At 41.4% G+C, this 15,767-nt stretch overlaps 1 protein-coding gene across 1 annotated transcript in view; it reads right to left on the reverse strand.

The window, feature by feature from the left end:
• PREX2 (phosphatidylinositol-3,4,5-trisphosphate dependent Rac exchange factor 2) overlaps positions 1–15,767 on the reverse strand; it is a 291,433-nt gene that overhangs the window by 231,772 nt on the left and 43,894 nt on the right. The window contains exons 2-4 of the mRNA XM_084782996.1: positions 3,997–4,068; positions 2,436–2,558; positions 141–245 (exon numbers count right to left, since the gene is read on the reverse strand). Coding sequence (XP_084639122.1) covers positions 141–245; positions 2,436–2,558; positions 3,997–4,068 — 300 coding nt within the window. The remainder of the gene's footprint in view (positions 1–140; positions 246–2,435; positions 2,559–3,996; positions 4,069–15,767) is intronic.

Raw genomic sequence — 15,767 nt, forward strand, 5'->3', positions numbered from 1 at the left:
GGGCATTAGCAGTGTTTGTCACACACTAGGTGCATCCCAGATCTGATGCTTACAAACCCAGGAAAGCTTGTCACATGTGTTCTTACAGGAAGGGCCCTCAACCAACACCAGCAGATGGAAACAGATGAACACTCACTTACCAAAAGAAATGTCCGGATTGTTCTTATTTTATTCAGTTCAAGAAGCAATTTTTGTGCCTTTTCATGGTTGCTGCAATATTCATCATAAATACGAAACTTGTCTTTCTATGAATTAAAGAACAGAAGAAATGAGAATCAGTGTATGTGACTTTGAAATGTTAACCCACGTGCATGCATCAACAAACTCTACAAAGGGCCAATATCTCAAAAGATACACTACATACATATAAATTTTATTTATTCCCCCAATTCATAACTCTAGCCTAGAAAAGGAGATGCTAAATTTACCCCATATGAATGCAATAATACGAGTGAGCTAAGCGGTGACAAAATTCAGAGAGTAAAATATTTTTTACCTTTGCCATGAGAATTGAGACACACTTTATTTATTTTTAAAGATCTTACTTCTGAGCTCAGAAGATCTTACTTCTGAGCTGAGCCTAGTGGAATAAATGTGCTTCTTTCAATCAGAGTCATTTTAGACAGAGGAAAGACACATGTATTGTATCACACAGGAATCATGAAAGGCAGACCCCTGAAATCCATGTTAGGCAACCTTGGGAGCTGGATTTAAAAGGGATATGGACAAACAAAACGATATCCAACAGCAAGTAGGTAAGACAGCAACCCAGTAATTGCTTCATAGAGAGATGTTTAAGACAAAAAGGTCTAGAAGCAGAATTATAGCTACTTTCATACAGCCTTCATTCTGTGAGAAATGAACAAGACTACTGGGCTTCCAAATAAGACTGTTCAGTGGAAATGGCTGGCTAGTGGTGGAGGATGTGATCGATTAAGATCTTCTACTGGTTCAAGCTGCCAGGAAACAACACAAACGGTCTTCAGTGTTAGGCGGAAATTTTTCCAAAAATGAACAATTTTTCTATCATGATGTCTGGGAGCTACCATCTATAATAGCATTCTCAAAGGAGTTATAATTAATAGTTATCAAAGGAGGCCCAGTGAAAGACACAAATTGTATTGATCAGCTACGGAAACAGAAGGATGTCCTTTACAATTTCAGAGACAACACACTTAGGAGCAGCAATCAGAGCCAGCCAGCAGAGAGTGTATTGAATTACTTGCCTCAAGAGATGGAATGAGCTAGAACAAGAGTAAAGTTCAGAAATAGCTGAGTGACATTTATGGATGAGAGATTCATAATGTGGTACTAAGGAAATGGCTGTGAGGGGCAGCGTTCCCATGAGCATCGTTGGCCTCGGATGACAGTTCCTCCAACTGGCAGGGGAGTGTGACTCTTCTGTGAAAGGAAACAGGCTTGAGGAAGCAGATATGCGAGCATCACAGCTTCCAGCCATAAGCAAGAAACGCATAGGTTAATCCACCCAGTCCCCAGGAGCATCTTCCTTTGAGAGATTATATTTGTGAAATACAGATTACAAAAAGAGCCTGTTCATTACGTATAGATAAAGAAACTGCAAGACAAAAGACTAAGTGGAAACATACACAAAACTTCCATTGGGATATAACACTTTCACCCCGTTGTTAAAGTGAGACAGTCATTGGGTAGCCCTTTGATTTGGGGAGGCGTTTTTGAAATTTAGCACCAATGGAACGTAATGGATAATGACATTTAAAAATTTTGTTCCTGTAGTAAGAAACGTCCTTTAGTTCTTAAAATCAAGTTTCACTAAGCAGATGCTTGCAAATCAATTGCATACTTCTGGCTATCCTGTATACACATGTGAGACTGATGACAAGGCACAGGGTGTGTGTTCTAGACAACTGAGCTTCTGCCTCTCACTCTTTCCACAGCACTGCAAACAAACTTCCGAGAAGCCACCCTGGAGGAAAGTCAGTCATGGGAAGTCAGGGTCTGTTCACCTCCAGGTTTGTCACCAGCCAATTAACAAGGGAACATTCTGACCAATAAAGGGCCCGCAGCGCCATTATATGAGTGAGAATTTTCTGCCTCAAAAGAAAAATGTTCTGTGTTTGAGCAAAACATAAAAATCCATTCACTACGAAGCAGCCTGGATATTCATTAGAATTCAAAGCTACAGAGGATGCGAAGAACTAGCTTGTCAGGAAAAAAGAAAAGGCTGTTTATTTATTCTTTGAATAAAACAGATGAGGAGAAGCGCCCCTCCCCCTTTCTGGCTCTGAGGGCAAGACTTCATTGGCCTTAAAAGACCCCAGACTTCTGGTGGCCGACTTCACTCCTGCTGCTGAATTCACACACACTACTCTGCCAACACGCAATCCTCAAAAAAAAAAAAAAAATCAAGAGAGAACGCATTTGAAAATAAACAGGAAACAAAAAACGTATCCTACAAAGTGAAGGAAGCAGGTCCCCACTTCCTGCTGAGCGTTGGGTTCCGGCTGTAAGCATTCTTCTACAACTTTCAAGAACTCTTTGTGCACAGCAAGGATCTCCTCAATATTGGAGAATAACATCTGTAAAATAAATACGTAAACAAAAACTGTAAGTTCGCTTGAGAAACAAATTTGAAAAGTTAAAGGAAAAAGCCCAGGAGGGCACAGCATCTTAAGCGGATACCTACACCACATCATCTCTTCCCGCCACCTGGCAAGCAGAACCCAATTTCATCTGAACTTCTCTATGGCCACAGAACTCTGGGAATGAGGACACTACACAGACACTCAGGAAAAGGCTGCGGGCGGGGTGGGGGGTGGGGCAAATCCTAGCCTGCCAGTCCCACCCTTCCCAGAATGCCTGTAAGTACAAGTGTGGGCAGATTTGTTGACAGGCTTTAAAGAATGTCCTTGACACTGTGAAATGTATCGCAGACCATCCTCCCTTCCTCAGCCAGGTGCTTGTGTGTAGAAGCCACAGCTGGGTCAAGGGCAAGGTCAGTGTGTTGCACCCAGATGGAGTTGGGTAGGGCAGCCGACAAGCATCACCTTGCTCACCCTCAAACACCTGCACAAGTGGGTTTTTTTTTTCCACTATGAGTCCCTGTGAAAGTGTTCCGATACATTCGATTCATAGGTTGCTTTTCTCTGAACCTAAAAGCTTGTTAACTAAACTTTCCAATGGTAGAAAAGTCTGCAAGTTAGATATACAGCCTGTAAGAAAAGAGTTAGAAGAGTCTATAAAAAAAAAAAAAAAGAAGCCTTAGATTTTTTTTTTACTACTAATAAAATAAAACAGTAAGTTAGCATAATCAGCAGCCACTGCAGAAAAAGTTACTTTTCATTTACCTACTATTCTTTATTTCTTTCTCAACACTCTTCACAGCTTTTCCCGAGGTGGGGAGGAGAGGGGTGTTGGGGAGCATGGAACACGGGTCCTCAAGCACTACATGCTCCCCAGCGAGCCTCTGCCACCTGGGTTATCAGCGGTGTTTCTCACTTGGCTCCTGTGATGCCTGCAGTGACACTGTAACCATCCCAGAAAACATACTACCACTAAGCTACACCCCAGGACCCTTTCCCTGTATCGTACAAGAACTACTTATGCATTTACTATTGGGTTGGAATATTACATCCTTTTCTGTACTCCAGTGGCATGCTTAAATCTTGCTCATTGGAGATCACAGAGACTGGAACCCCCGCTTCCCCATACCTTGAACTACTCTGGCAACTATCTGCCAACTCACCCAGCCATCTTATTATAGATCCCGAGGTTCTAGTCTTACCTCTTCAGCTTATTATTTTTTTCTTCATCGTTTCAAATGATTACATAATTTTGGTAAACACAAGAATTCTCTTCCTTAGCTCCCTCTTTCAGATTAACAACAGGAGTCCCTGCCACAGGGATTTAAGAGTTGAGGTGACAAAAAACTGAAGAGCCCCAAGGAACTGCCAATGGACACAGCATCACCTTCAGGGTACCCAAGATTGGCTGAGGGGGCTAAAGGTGCCTGCTCACCTTCACTGTCTCCTCTGTCACATTCTTGTCCACCTTTGCTGCTGCACACTGGTTCATTCGATGTAAGAAGGCCTATGGGAAACAAGAGAAGACATTATGAGAACAGACTTAGTGTCATAAAACGGCAGGGCACTGATCAGAATGAGATAAAGTTCTGAGCAAAACACCAAAGCCTACCAACGGGCATAGCAACGCACACAGGTAATCCCAGCACTTGAGTAGCAGAGATAGGAGGAGTGGCCAATTGTCAAGGCTAGCCTGGCCCCCAGAACCATTTCCAGGCCAGCCAAGGCTATGCAGTGACACCTTCTCTCAAAAAAATAAAGTACAGCCGGGCGTGGTGGCGCACGACTTTAATCCCAGCACTTGGGAAGCAGAGGCACGTGGATCGCTGTGAGTTCGAGGCTGGCCTGAACTACAAAAGCGAGACCAGGACAGCCAAGGCTAACACAGAGAGACCCTGTCGAAAAAAAAAAAGTTTAACATTCTAATTGTTGAGTATAATAGTCTCGCTGTAGTGTGTGACACTCGTGTACACTGTTGCTCCGACCTAAAAACTTCACTTCCATTACAATGCTGAGGCAGAGACAAAAATGACCAAGCTTAGATTAATTAAATTCATCCACCTGGTCCTCAGAATTCTAGGGCAAACCATTTTAGAGTCAGATGCCTCCTAAACTTTAAGTGTCGCAAAGTACAGCAACAAAAAAAAATATAATGAAAAATGGCATTTTAAATAAAAAGGCAAAAGGGCCTCACTTTCTAAAGTGATTCCATCAGCATTGTGAGATGAAGGGAGGAAAAGAGGAAAGGGGGTGTCAGAAAAAACAATCAAGAGGTACATCAGCACACTCAGACACACTTTCCAGTAACTGCTTTTAGGAATGACCCTTCCCACTTCTATGTCACCATACTCACACTTTATAAGAAGGAAAAAAAAATCAAAATTTTCTGGGTTTAGATCAGAGTTCTTCATTGGCCTATGGTAGGCATAAGTAATTTTCGAATGAGACACAGGGTAAGAAAGCTGCTCAGTGGTGCAATAATTGCCCAGCAGGCACAAGGCCCTGGGTATAACTCCCAGCCTCCAGGAAAGGGATGGTTGTATTTAGAATATTTAGACTGAAACTTCTTAATGATAATTAAGTATTCACTAAAGGCTAAATACAGAAAAATGCTTGATATACAGTGAACCTTACATTAAAAAGTTTACAAAGAAAAGGAATTCCCCTCCTAGCAAACGTAGCTTATGTCCTCAAGACATTGTCCATAAATTACCTAGTGGCCAGAAAACACCATTTCAAGGCCTGCGGATATTGCTCAATTATAGACAATATGTCAGAGGCTCTAGGCCAATACCCCAGCACTGCAAAAGTTAGAAAAGGTCATTTCTTCTGTGTCTCCCTTGAGAATTCTGCCACCATGAGCCAAGTGAAGGTATGCAATTTTCCAGGACACCCACAAGTTCAGGGTGACTCTGGTTATGACATTCAAAAAAATCAAGTTACAACAAAAATCAGACCTTTGACATGCTATATTTATACATTTAAGGCATTAACAAAACGTGATGATAACCAAGAAATTGCTCATAATATCCCCAAGACTGAGGAAAATAATAGCCGAAGCTGGGCATGGTGGTGCACACCTATAATCCCAGCATTCAGGGAGGCAGAGGCAGACACATCTCTGTAAGTTCAAGGCCATCCTGGTCTACAAAAGCGAGTCCAGGACAGCCAGGGCTACACAGAGAAACCCTGTCTTGAAAAAAACAAAAAACAAAAACATTAGAAAAAGAACAGCTAAGACAACCATCCTAAAGAGAACCTGACAGTATACATCACACATAAAGTGGGCTTTCCTTTACTTCAGTAATTCTACTTCTAAGAATCTGTCCTAGGAATATATTCTGACAGAGACTCATTGGTCATAAAAGCAAAACCCATATAGAAATTACAAAACAGACTGTGGTACATTCAGGTTGCAGACTTTGATCACAAAAGCACAGTCAGACATGAAGGTACTGAAAACTATAGCCATATATGTGCATATATGTATATATATACATACATATATATCATGCATGCATACATGATAGAAGCTCATAAAAAGTTGGTGAAAAAGATTCACAAAGTAGCATATTGATATGTAAATACATATATCCACATACATATATACATATATACACACACATACATATATATACATACACACACATATATGTATCATGTCACTGTATGTTAACACTGAGGGAAAAAAATGGTCAGAATACTCCAAAACTGCAAACAGTAGCCACTTCTGCCTAGAGGTCAGGAAGGACACTTTTGGACATTAATCGCTTTTGAATGTTTGGCTGTGAGCACATTATCACTTCTGTCTTAAAAAACAAAGCCTATTTAGACAAAATCAAACAAACAAGCCCCAGATCTTAGGCACCATTAGCTCCAGCACTGCTTTTCATTCCTGATTCATCCAGTTCACATCTCCGATTCCCTAACTGCAGAGCCAAAGCAAACTAATAGCCCTCACTATCTTCCATGCAGCCAATTAAATAAAACAACTACAAAAATGGTGGATATAACTTTACTTTTATTAAAATACCATCAAAATTTTGAGCCATTTTCTGAATTTACACATGTTGGCCATTGGGGAAAAGATGTCTGAGTCTGGTAGCTTTAACTGGCCATTTTAATTAGTATTCTTCAGTTTACTTTCTGATTTCAGATTTGTTTGTCTTGAATACTTTGTAAATACTCATCCCAGCAGGGCCGTGGCTTTTTCTGTTTAGCTTTACAATACCTTGAATGTTTTAGTCGCCTAGTTTACATTTCACATTGACCACACAGTAAACAGGTAATGCCTCGTGTGAGCAAATCTTAAACTTCACGTCTGCAATTATAAACTTTTCTTCATAAACAGGGCCCAGTGCATTCTTCAACCACTACATGAAATCCTGGAAGTGGCCAAAGTGAATCAAAATAAGACTCAGAAGGGAACATACAGACCAGTCGAGTACACCACCCAGTCATCTGACATTTGTGTCTTCTGTGCTCCATCATCCTGTGGAACGCACTGCTGAACTGCACAGGAGTGGAAGCCAGAGCTCGCTCGCTCCCTAGCTCATCTGACCAGTCATCCCTCAAGTTCCTTGTTTTATACAACAGGAAAAGCATACTTTAGATGGCTTGCTGGGAATGTGCAATAATACATGTTTTGAGAACCATCTTTCAACAGGCTGTATCTACGGTTTCCTCAGAGTTTGATAGCTGGGCGTTCATCCTTCTCAAAGCAACTAAGGAAGCACCAGCAAGCCAGTCACAAAGGCATGAGAGGGGAATTCACACACGATTCTTTTCATTTGTTCATTAGCCCAAGTCCACAATTTCACGGGCATTAGATGTGTTTTGCCTTGACACAAATATATTTCAAAATAATCCCATAGAAAATAGCTTTTAATGTTCGTGGTTCATAGCATTCTGTTGTGATTAAGACCTAGAGACTCTGGATGCAGACCCCCAACTCCCCCTGAAACCCTGAGAGCGAAGATTGATGTAGTTAGCCCTTTGAGCAGGACTCTTTGGAGGCTTTGACAAGGCAGGTCCACAGCCCTCTTTTGGATAGATGTTGGTTTGTTGATATTCCAAAGGCAGCTAAGAGCAGAGTTAGAGAAACTAGCAAGTGAACTCAGGTGCCGAAACAAACTCATGTACCTCACCCTTTGTTGCAACTCAACACCAAACAACGGTCCTCTCTTTATAACACTCCTTCTCCCGGGAACTTGGAGTTTATGAAACCTACCAAGGAAATGCCTCCCCCAGGAGAGGCACAACCTAGGTATCATCAACAGTTGACTATAGAAATGTAGGCAGGTGGTCAAACAAGATAGACAAACCAGAGTTGGAGAAGGTAGGGCTTCCAGGTACTGTTCAGAAGACCCTGCAGCTTACATAGTCTCAACACATTCCCTAACTGTGCTTCACCACAACATTTTCTGAGATCCCACGAGTGGAGGCTATCTTTCCCCCCACGGAGAGCAAATGCTTCATTTCCTCTTTACCTTTTTCCATATTTTCTTCTGACTATATGTTAGGCAAAAGCTTATATTAAATGTCAACTTCCAAATGCTAACTAAAGTTTAACAACACTAAAATGTCATAGATTGGCTACGAAGAGAAGGAGTAAACTCTTTAGATAGAAGAGAAAAATCAAAGAAGCTCTTCCTTGTTTGCTCAACTGTGCTGCTACCATCCAATAGGAAGCTAAGCCCACATAGCTTCACTCTTTTTTTTTGTTTGTTTGTTTGTTTTGTTCTTTTGGGTTTGTTGTTGTTGTTGTTGTTGTTGTTGTTTGGTTTTTTGTTTTTGTTTTTTGGGGGGTTTTTTTGGGTTTTTTTTTTTTTTTGATTTTTTGAGAGAGGGTCTCTCTGTGTTAGCCTAGGCTGTCCTGGACTCACTTTGTAGACCAGGCTGGCCTCGAACTCACAGCGATCCGCCCACCTCTGCCTCCCGAGCGCTGGGATTAAAGGCGTGCGCCATCACACCCGGCCTCATAGCTTCACTCCCGGCCTGCATTTCTATTTGAAAATTTCAAAGCTCTAATGCATTTCCCTAAGCTTATTTTGCCTTTGTGATTATTTCCACTGACTAGACATACATATCTTTCTCTCTCTCTCTCTCTCTCTCTCTCTCAAAAGCCCCACAAGTTTTAATACTTTACACTTTAGATTCTAACCACTTGCTGTCAAACCGAGTTTCACAATATCATGTAAGCATTAAATCTCAGTACTGCCATGAGTATTCTACATACAGAAACTTCTCAGCATCATTAGATGACCTTGGAAATGTGGCTATGAAGAGTGTGGGATGAATTTACACATAAAAATGAAAAAGGCAAATGTTGTAGGAAAAGGAATGTACTCATCCTCTGGAAATAGACTTAAAAAATGTCAAGGGTAAATGTTTTCCTTCCCCCCCCTTTTAAACTTGAAGCATCATCATATCTCAATTCCTTGGAGTATCAATAAACTTTGTTTTGTTTTCCTGAGAGTATAAACAAAGTCTTGCTAAATCAGACTAGCCTGTCTTGGGTTCATCTTGAACACCTAGCTGATAGTGATGCCATTTTAGGGGAATGGAGAAAACTCAAAGGATAAAAGGATGGGAGAATCAGCTTGCTGAGGCCACGTGGAGTCTGAAGTGTCTATACTGAACACAGAGACGGAGACTCTGACCGAGGAGACAGCAGACCATCTGAGGTTCTGAAAGATTCTCTCACAGTCTCTGAGGTAAAGACAGCACTCAGTGTCACTGGCATGAAGCTGCAACTTGGAAAAGGATGGAGAGAGAGGAGACCCACAGCCTCAGTCCATAAAAGAAAGTATGAAGAAGATGGCAAAAAGAAAGAATCTAGGGCCTCTCCAACATGCAGTGTATCTAACACACACACACACACACACACACACACACACACACACACACACACACACACAGGACAGGAAACAAGAATTCCACTAAGAGACAAGGAAAGCTAGGAGAACAAAGTCACAGATACCAGGGCAGGAGAAGACTAAAGACGGGAAGCGGACCAGCTGTTTCTGATGTGCCAAACAGCCAGGTAAGATAGAACAGACACATTTGGTCCCTAGGAAGCCTTACCAGTCAGGTGGGCAGAGAGAAAGTGAGGGGCCAGAGCCAGTAGGCACAGAAAAGTTCTAAAGAAGTTTTGCTGAACAGAGGAGACAACTTAGAAGGTGGATTTAAAAACTACTGTAGTCAATCATTCTTCACGTTTCACGTTTCACACCATCAAGTCACCTCACCCGAAACGCTTCCAACCAGAAGTACCTACATTGGGGCCTTTTCTCAGAGTTTTCAATATGTGCATATACACAGTAAGATGCCCCTTATTTGACCACTTCCCCTTGGTAGGGAGGCCTGGTGGCACTCAGAGGAAGGGAAAGCAGGCTATCTAGATGAGACCTGATAGGCTACGATCATATGCTGGGGGAGGAGGTTCCTTCTGTCACAGGTCTAGGGGAGGGGAATAGGGCGAAAAAGGGGGGGTGGGGTGGGGAAAGGAAGATGCAAGTGAGGGGATAACAATTGGGATGTAATCTGAATAATTTATTTTAAAAATAAAAATTAAAAAAATCTCTTTATTGTAAATTGTCACCACCCATATTGACGGGACTGTTTCTCAATCCTGTTGACAGTTGAAGTAGATAATCCTTTTGTTGTGGGGAGAAGTGTTGTCCATTCCAGGTTATTTAGAGGTGAGTTTCCTTTCCTAATGCCCTGAACCTTAAGTATAAAGAATAAATAAATAAACCTCCTGAACTGCACCTGCCTAATGAATATAAACTGCATCTTTTCATCTTTGAAAGAGATGATCATCTGTCCCTCAGCTACCATGGCAACATTCCATCCAAACAAAACTCCAAAATCTTAGAAATACGAAACCATCTGTTAAGCACTTCAGTGCCATTTAAGGCTTATCCTCAAAGGTATTTATCAATCTAAAAGTCATCCAATGAGAATATACAGCACCTGAACTACTCAAATAAAAGCCTAAATTGCAGTGACATCAAAACAATGGAGTGCCAGACTCCTCAAGGAAAGTCCTCTATGATTCTGCGTGGTCCAGGGCTAAAAGCATTTGTTATATCACTATTATTGTCAGACTTTCTACAGGTGCACAACTTCCCATTACAAGAAATTTTTACTCTTTTTTCAGAGTAACTATTAATTCCAACGAACCTCATAATTGTCCCAGAGGTAGACAATTTTAAACACACTCTCTCAATTTAAGATAATTAAGGGGCTGTAGAGATGGCTCAACAGATAGGAGCATGAGCTGATCTTCCAAAATATGCAGTTTCAGTTCCCAGTACCCACATGTTGACTCAACTTTCCATACTGCCCATTCCAAAGGATCCCATACCCTCCATGGACACCAGACACATATGTGGCACACAGATATACATGTGGCCAAAACACCCTACACAAGACAATAAAAAGAAAAATGTTGATGAAGATAATTAAAACAATTTACCATTCTCTACTTGACCCCAATAAGTCAAAAACCCTACATGAGAACCATTTTCTTGGACGTCTTCATCTCTTGTTGGTATGTGACGGGAACATTATGTATCAGACACAGGACTTCAGAGATGTTGGACAGATGATTGGCAAGAGCGAAGGTGAGCCAAAAAGAAAACTAAGGAACATATTACCAGTAGAATTGTAGTTTTACATTCAAGTATTAAAAGTAAAATAAAAAATTTTTCTCTCTCTTTTGTGTCTTTCACCAATTTTCTGTTGTTTAAGCTTTGTTTTTGAAATTACATAGCTCAGTCAGTAAAAAGATATTTAACTTCTATTGGCCTAAAAGGCAATACCTGTTCTAATGCAGAGCCGAAGAGCACTACAGGGTTTGTTTAGGGGTTTTTTGTTTTGTTTCTTTTTGTTTTGCTGTTGTTGTTTTTGGTTTTTCAAGACAGGGTTTCTCTGTATAGCACTAGCTGTCCTGGAACTCACTCTGTACACCAAGATGGCCTTGAACCTCCAGAGATCCGTCTTCCTTTGCCTCCCAAGTGCTGGGATTAAGGTATGAGCTACTACAGCTAGCTTCAGGGTTTGTTTTAAACAAAGTATATTTCACTTAAAACATTTACTCGGGGCTGGACAAGAGGCTCAATCGGGCCTATGACTGCCACACATGCATGGAGGCCAGAGTTCAGAATCTCTGGCAACCCACAGGGAAATGTGTTTGGTAGCTATGCCTGTGACCCCAGCAAGGGAAAGGCAGAGACAAGGGGACCCTGGAGCTCACCAACCAGCAAGTCTTGTCGAATCAGTGAGCTCCAAGGTCAGTGAGACACCTCATCTTAATTTCTTTTTTAATAGTAAAAAGCTATAGAGGAAAAGACCCAGTGTCAAACACCAAGAGAGTCAGATGGTCTATCTTCCTCAAGGGTGCCACCATCTGGGACCCAAGGGAGCCTCATAGTCACTTCATTTTGGCAGAAGCATCATTTGTCTCTGTTATACCTTCCACTAAAGCTGATCCATTGCGGCCATATAGTCTATACAAGTCTTTTAAACTGAAATGTATTTTGCTCGTTTTTGCAAATTGATCTCTGTAGCCATTTCAGTTTAGAACTATAAGCTTGGGATTTTGCCAAGGTACTCTTCACCCACACAAATATTTAGTACCAGTCCATTCCAGAGCTGTAAGTTTGAAAATGCCATTTGATTTCAAAGTGTTTAAATAAAATACCACTTACATGAGAAAATAAAACGGAGGGAATAAAACAGAGGGAATACTACTGAACACTGTGTGACCTATCTTGCTTAACACTTGGTTTCTCCAGAGTCTAAAAGTGAGATACTAACTCTTAGGTAAGAAGTAACAACAGCTCCAGCACTTGCAAACACAAACACCAAATAATACCATTTTTTCCCCACTAGAATAATTTTTGTAAATAAACTCTTCTCAGCATGTTTAGTTCAAGAATTATTTGATTCATAAAAATGTTGCTTTCTTTGTACTGTTGGGGCGAATGATATCTCTTTAGAGAACAGTCAGATATGCAAGCCAATTCTGGGGAGAAGTCAAAGAAATCAAGGAAGATAAGAAAGCATAGTGTTGTGGTGGGCTGTTTGGAAACTTGTCAAAGTTAACTTTCTACATACCTCCTCCAACAGATCTGGACCTCCCCCCTCAACTCACATATGACCTCAGGACTCTCCAGGAGGTATAGGCCAGCGCTCTGAGATGAGCACTTATGAGACACCAGCAATTCCAAGCATCAGTTTCCTAATCCATGCACTCAGGCTCATGATATCTTCCTCATCTCTCAGAATGATGGAGGGATTGGATGGGAAGTGATCTTAGCTGGTACTTTGTGCAACACCCAGTGGAGGTCCAAAGAATAGCAGCTGCTGTTTCTGCTGCTCCCACCATTGTCACTAGCAACTCTTGGTAAACATGCAGCCATGATGCTACTACTTCCATTGCTTATAATTGTCATAGTCTGAGTATAAAATGTGCCTGGATACCCAGTCTGCAACTAGCAATGCCATTTTGAGACTTGAAGTCCAACTAACAGACAAGAGTTTAAGGAGCTAGCTTAGCAGGCTATTAGAGGCCCTGCCTACACAGAGGGCTCAGTCCCATGGTCGGCCACCAAAATGTGAGAAAGCCACCTTATACATTCTCATAGCCAAAGACATGACTGGTTCTTGTTACCAGGAGCACTGTCATGCCCTTCCATATCCAAGTGCTAAAGTAAACCCTTCTCCTTCTCAGTTGCTTCTGGCAGGTGGGCTGTCCCTACAACAAGAAAAGTAAGTGACATAATAACCAATGGTCTAGAGAGCAGAGCTAATGCAAGGCTGCTGCCTTTTGCTCTCTGCCCCTCTACTCACAGTGAGTCTGCCAACGCCTGGAGAATTCCCCCATATGAAAACAAACATCATAACTGAACCTTTTAAGAGAAGGGCTACTGTTCACAAATGCTACCTGCTGGGTGGGGTGACACAGCAACAAACCTACCGTAAACTGAAAATATCTCAAGCCAAAAATGGATGGAATTAGCCTAAGCTGAAGGGTGTTTGTTGTAGGTCAGCACCACAGTCTAGCACTGATTATCAGATGTTTCCTTTCAAGACCACATGGCTGACTGTGGCATGTCTGTCATTGGCCAGCATCAAGGGGTAGTACCATCCTGCACATTGTTAGCACAAGGCATGCATGACCCAAATTCAAAACTCAAAGTAGGGTCTTCATTAAGTGAGTATGACTTTGGAGCCAACAATTTAAGCTGGAGTCATTGGTATTTTTAAATGTTGTCCCCAAATGTTGGGTCTTTGTGTTGAAGATGCCAGCCGACCTGACCCACACCCCAGATGTTGTGTATATACGTCAATCTTTCTACTCATGGATTTATTTTCTGAACAGTCCAGAAACTTATAAACGTATGAAGAATAGAAGGTACAGGCTGGAGAGGACATTCAGGCTTAAAGTGCTTGCAGTGTAAGCATGAGTCCCCAAGTCCAAACCCCGAGCTCCTATAAAAAGCCAGACCTGACGGCTCCATCCTCCAGCCCTAGCATAGGGATAGCGAACCAGTTTATTTCAGCGAGAGGTCTTGTCTCTAAAACAGAGCAAAAAGGGACCAAGGAAGACACCTAGCACCTATCAAGCTCTGGTCTCCACATGCTATAAGCATACGCACACGTAAACACAAACACAGACATACACTACACACACAACAGCAGCAATACATGCAAAAGAGGAGAAGAAAGAAACAATTCATTCAGATCAAGTTACAAGACTAATAGAGTTTCTTGTCTAACTACTCAATGCTATAAGACTTTTATTATACAAAAATGGTGAAAAGCTATACAAACTACGCAAGCCTTTGACTTCAGATCTGGTTATGACGAAATTAACACAGGCTAATGTTAAAACTGAAGGCCAATCTGGGATATTCCCTTCAGAACTGTCATAAGATGAATATTCTCTATGTTACCTATGCTGTCTAATACATATGAACCTTCATACATTGTCCAGCAGTGGCGGCACACTCTATGTTACCTATGCTGTCTAATACATATGAACCTTCATACATTGCCCAGCAGTGGCGGCACATGCCTTTAATCCTAGCACTTGGCAGAGACAGGCAGATCTTTGTGAGTTCAAGTCCAGTCTGGTCTACAGATTGAGTCCAGAACAGCCAGAGCTGTTACAAAAAGAAACTCTGACTCCAAAACAAAAAAACAAAACCAAACAAAAATGATAAGATGGGAGAAAAAGAAGTTTCAAATGTTTCATCATTTTTCTAGTGATATCTTAAAAGTATGTTTTAGTTTCAAAGGAATCTGACACTATCCTCTGGCATCTGCAGACAGTAGGGATGCTGGTGGTACAGGGACACACACAAGACAAAACACCCATACACACAAAATGTGTGTGTGTGTGTGTGTGTGTGTGTGTGTGCTGTCATTTGTATACATACAGGTGTCTGTGGGAGCCAAAATAGAGCATCCAGTCTCCTGAAGCTGCAGTTAAAGATAGCTGTAAGGCACCTGGCATAAAATACTGCGAAATGAACTCAGACCTCTGAAAAAGCAACAATCGGTCACGCTGAACTATGGAGTTGTGTCCCCAGCCCCAGAAATGAATTTCTAAAAGCCGTTCATACACTAACAAGAATGTCTCTATGATTTTTTCCTTAATTCAACATTGTCTAAATTGCTTTATTCTTAGTATTAAACAAATATTTATACTTCCATGTCAGTAGACTATTGTGCCTTTGCTATAATACTTCATATTGTGCTGGTCAGGAATTTACATTGATAGCAGATAACTTAAATAGAACACAATGAAAGAAAAGGCCGAGCGGGAAGCACACTATAGATAATATTTTCAAGCACAGCTTTTTCTCCAGCACAGGAAACTGGTCATTTCCCGAATTTAAAGTGCAGAATACTATTCCTGTTCAAATCGTTATTCAAGAATCCAGTTCCCATGAAAAGGAAATGTTAGCAGTGGGAGTAGGAAAACAAGCCAAAGAAAGGAGTCAGGAAAGCAAGGCAAAGCCCTGCCCCTCCCTGGCACCCAAGTCCTCTCTCTTCTCACCCCTCTGATCTAACTGAGTGCCCATCTTATGAGGGGCAGGAAAGGAAAAATTAGCTTTACAAGACACTTTTTGTTAACTAATAGAGATTTATGTGCCTTGCCTGCAAGTTTCTTAATGATTAATTAATTTA

Source organism: Acomys minous (genome assembly GCF_964271855.1).
Source record: "Acomys minous genome assembly, chromosome: 1".
In the NCBI taxonomy this organism is placed as follows: domain Eukaryota; kingdom Metazoa; phylum Chordata; class Mammalia; order Rodentia; family Muridae; genus Acomys; species Acomys minous.